Below are 2875 nucleotides of genomic sequence, written 5' to 3'. Positions count from 1 at the left end.
AGCGTTCTGATGGCATTTTAGCCAAAGGATTTTCATCAAAAACATAATTAATGAGCAGAAATAAGTAATAGTTGTATTAACCATACATGGAAACAAATTTGTATGGGGCCCCCAGGAACCCCCCGTCATGGGTTTAATCTTTAGTGTAAATGAGAAAACTAGTCCTGAAACTCAAAGTTTGCTAATCTGCAGCAGTTTTGTAATCTGGATTAGAAGCTGAAGGTTCCTCCTCTGAGCGCCGCCTCCCTCACAGCTGCTGCTTCCTGCATTTATTCTGATTTCTTTCCCAACTTTGTTAATCAACTTAAATTCACTAATAAACTCTTTATATGTGCAGAGAAGGATCCATATTTCTACTGTGTCTCAGATTGTTAGCATGAAGCTTTAAAGAGTCATTTAATCCTAGCAGCGTCCGCAGTGATTAATGGTGAAGCCATAAACAGACTGCGGTCAGAGGAAACCATGCAGCTACGCTCATTGCTTTAGGTGGAGCTGCAGATCCACAGGTTATCTACATGAGAACAGATCAGATCTACCTGATTTACTCACATCTACACTCAGCAGTCAGCATTTCTAACCACGTTTCAAAGCAGCTGTGATTTAAGGAATAATAAGACAAACTGACCTGATTCTGCCTGAACCTGAAAGAAAGACAGAGAATTTATTAACAGTGAAAGTTTCTCATTCAGGTAAAACATACAGATGGAAAACAAAAAGACTGGATAAACTTAAAGAAACGATTTACTAAATGTTTTGACTTTGGTCACATCTTCTCCATCTGAACCAAGGTTTCTATTATTATTATTATTATTATTATTATTATTATTATTATTATTATTATTATTATTAACATTTTTGGGATCAGGTCATGAACTTACTTGGGTGTAGAGTCCAGAGCTCAGACAGAACAGCAAAGTCAAGCAAATACTTAGATCAATCTGAGGAGAGAAGAACCAATGTTTACATTCTGTAGCATCAAATCAATCAAATTAGTTATGTGGCGTTTCCTATGAGCTGTAATCTAAACATTTCTGTTACATCTGGGAGAAAGTGGTAAGAGAAGAACAACAAGGACCCAATATCCTTTCCACAGTGTCCAGTTTTCCAACTGGAAAAGATCTATTCATTGAATAAAAGATGCAGTCTGATGAGGAAAGCTCCGTGTTTCCATCTACCTACCTTTCCTGAGCAGAGATCAATCAGAACGAACTGTCACAGTTAGAGAAGCATTTATACATCTCCACATCATCATCATCATCATCATCATCATCATCATTACATCAAACATGCCTGCAGATGCAGAGACACCCACGGCTGCAGCTTTATCACCATATTACACTTTGTTCTTGGCTGAAGGACGCAGCTCTCGTTCCATTCCCAAATCTCTGATATGAAGATGAAACAGTGACTGAATATCCTGACAGAGGAACTGTCCTAATTAGATAAACTCCTGGGGAAACATTACTTCTGATATTTATTAGGGATTAACAAACTCAAACATCATTAATAACAATAATCCCAAAAGTTACCCCTGAAAAGGTGACATGTTTACTGTCACTTTTAAACAAACACTTCCATGTCTGTTTATGACCAGGAAATCCAAACAGCTGCTCTGTTAGCTGCTGGAAAAATGGGATAATATAATCATCTTCTCCATCCTGTCCTGGAGAACACTGTAAAAATCCAAATCTAGATAAGTTATTTTTTCTTAAAATAAGTGCATTTGTTTTTGGATTCTGTTGACATTTTGCCAATGAAACAAGACAATTTACACTTAAAATAAGAAAACACAAATGCATTGTCTTATTTCAAGTAGATATTACCTAATTATCTTATTTTAAGAGTAGAAATACCCATTCCATTGGCAAACTATCTCAATTACCTACTCAAATTAAGGGTAAATACACTTAATCTAAGAAATTTTTACTTAGTTCTAGATCGTTTTTCCAGTGAAATATTAAGACTCAAGGATTGTTATAAATGCAGCCTGAAAAAGAACAGAATTAAACTGAACAACCATAAGATTCCCCTGGAATGGGCCTTAAATTATTTTAACTGTTTTCCTAAAAAGTTAAATCAATCCTCTGGACGTTGTTTCCAAGTTTGAAGACGTTTCTCTTCCATCCAGGAAGATTTTTCAATCCAAAATGTCAGAAATAGTGTTTAGTTCCAGGTTTTAGCCTGGAACTAAACAAGCCTGGTTTTAGTTTAGAAACGGATGAACGGGTCCCCCCCCTTTGGTTAAGGTGGTTTTTCTTTCTTAGCATAGATGGTTTGACTCCAGAGGATGATTTTTAACGTTTCTGGAAGGACTATGACCTGAATGACTGAGAATCGTCACCAGCGTATTTTATCTCCATACTGTCACACTTATTGTCACTATAACCAAGCAGGGAAAAACTAAACGACCTCTCAGGTTTGTTACTAGAAGGGATTAAACAGTTCATCGGTTAGTTAATAGTGAATCACGGCATTCAGCAAAATCAGTAGAATTTAAAGTCATTGAAAGAACATTAGAGGATTAGATAAATAATGAAAGATAAACTACTAATCAGTTTGTAGTCAGCAGAGTCTAAGTGGCATCATATACCCAGATAAAGATATAGATTGATTAAACTGGAGGCTCAGGTCAAATCTGAGCTGTTTTCTAATTCTCCTGCTTTGTTTTAAAATGATCTGGTTAATCTGCTGAGCTGCTCTCACATGCGTCAGACATGGATCGCTCTGTTCTGTTCCAGCTCCATGTGTGATTCATCCTGACCTTAATCACACTCTAATGTGGTCAGAAGGAAAAACTGAAACTAGTTTTAAATTAAGATCATATAATTTCCCCATCTGGGATTTTATTTTCCCAAAAAGTAGAAGCCCCCACCCT

The 2875-nt window shown here is 36.5% G+C and overlaps 1 protein-coding gene across 1 annotated transcript in view; it reads right to left on the bottom strand.

The window, feature by feature from the left end:
- The window catches only part of LOC107100979 (L-rhamnose-binding lectin CSL2-like), a 6359-nt gene extending 3999 nt beyond the window's left edge, over positions 1-2360 (bottom strand). Inside the window, exons 1-3 of the mRNA XM_015399694.1 lie at positions 2342-2360; positions 1180-1184; positions 626-641 (exon numbers count right to left, since the gene is read on the bottom strand). Of these exons, the coding sequence (XP_015255180.1) occupies positions 626-641; positions 1180-1184; positions 2342-2360 (40 nt within the window). The remainder of the gene's footprint in view (positions 1-625; positions 642-1179; positions 1185-2341) is intronic.
- Positions 2361-2875: the final 515 nt, after the last annotated feature.

This window comes from Cyprinodon variegatus, unplaced genomic scaffold (genome assembly GCF_000732505.1).
Source record: "Cyprinodon variegatus isolate N-32 unplaced genomic scaffold, C_variegatus-1.0 Scaffold1039, whole genome shotgun sequence".
NCBI lineage: Eukaryota > Metazoa > Chordata > Actinopteri > Cyprinodontiformes > Cyprinodontidae > Cyprinodon > Cyprinodon variegatus.
The sequence above is the reverse complement of the archived record's forward strand: the minus strand, read 5'-3'. Positions and strand labels throughout refer to the sequence as shown.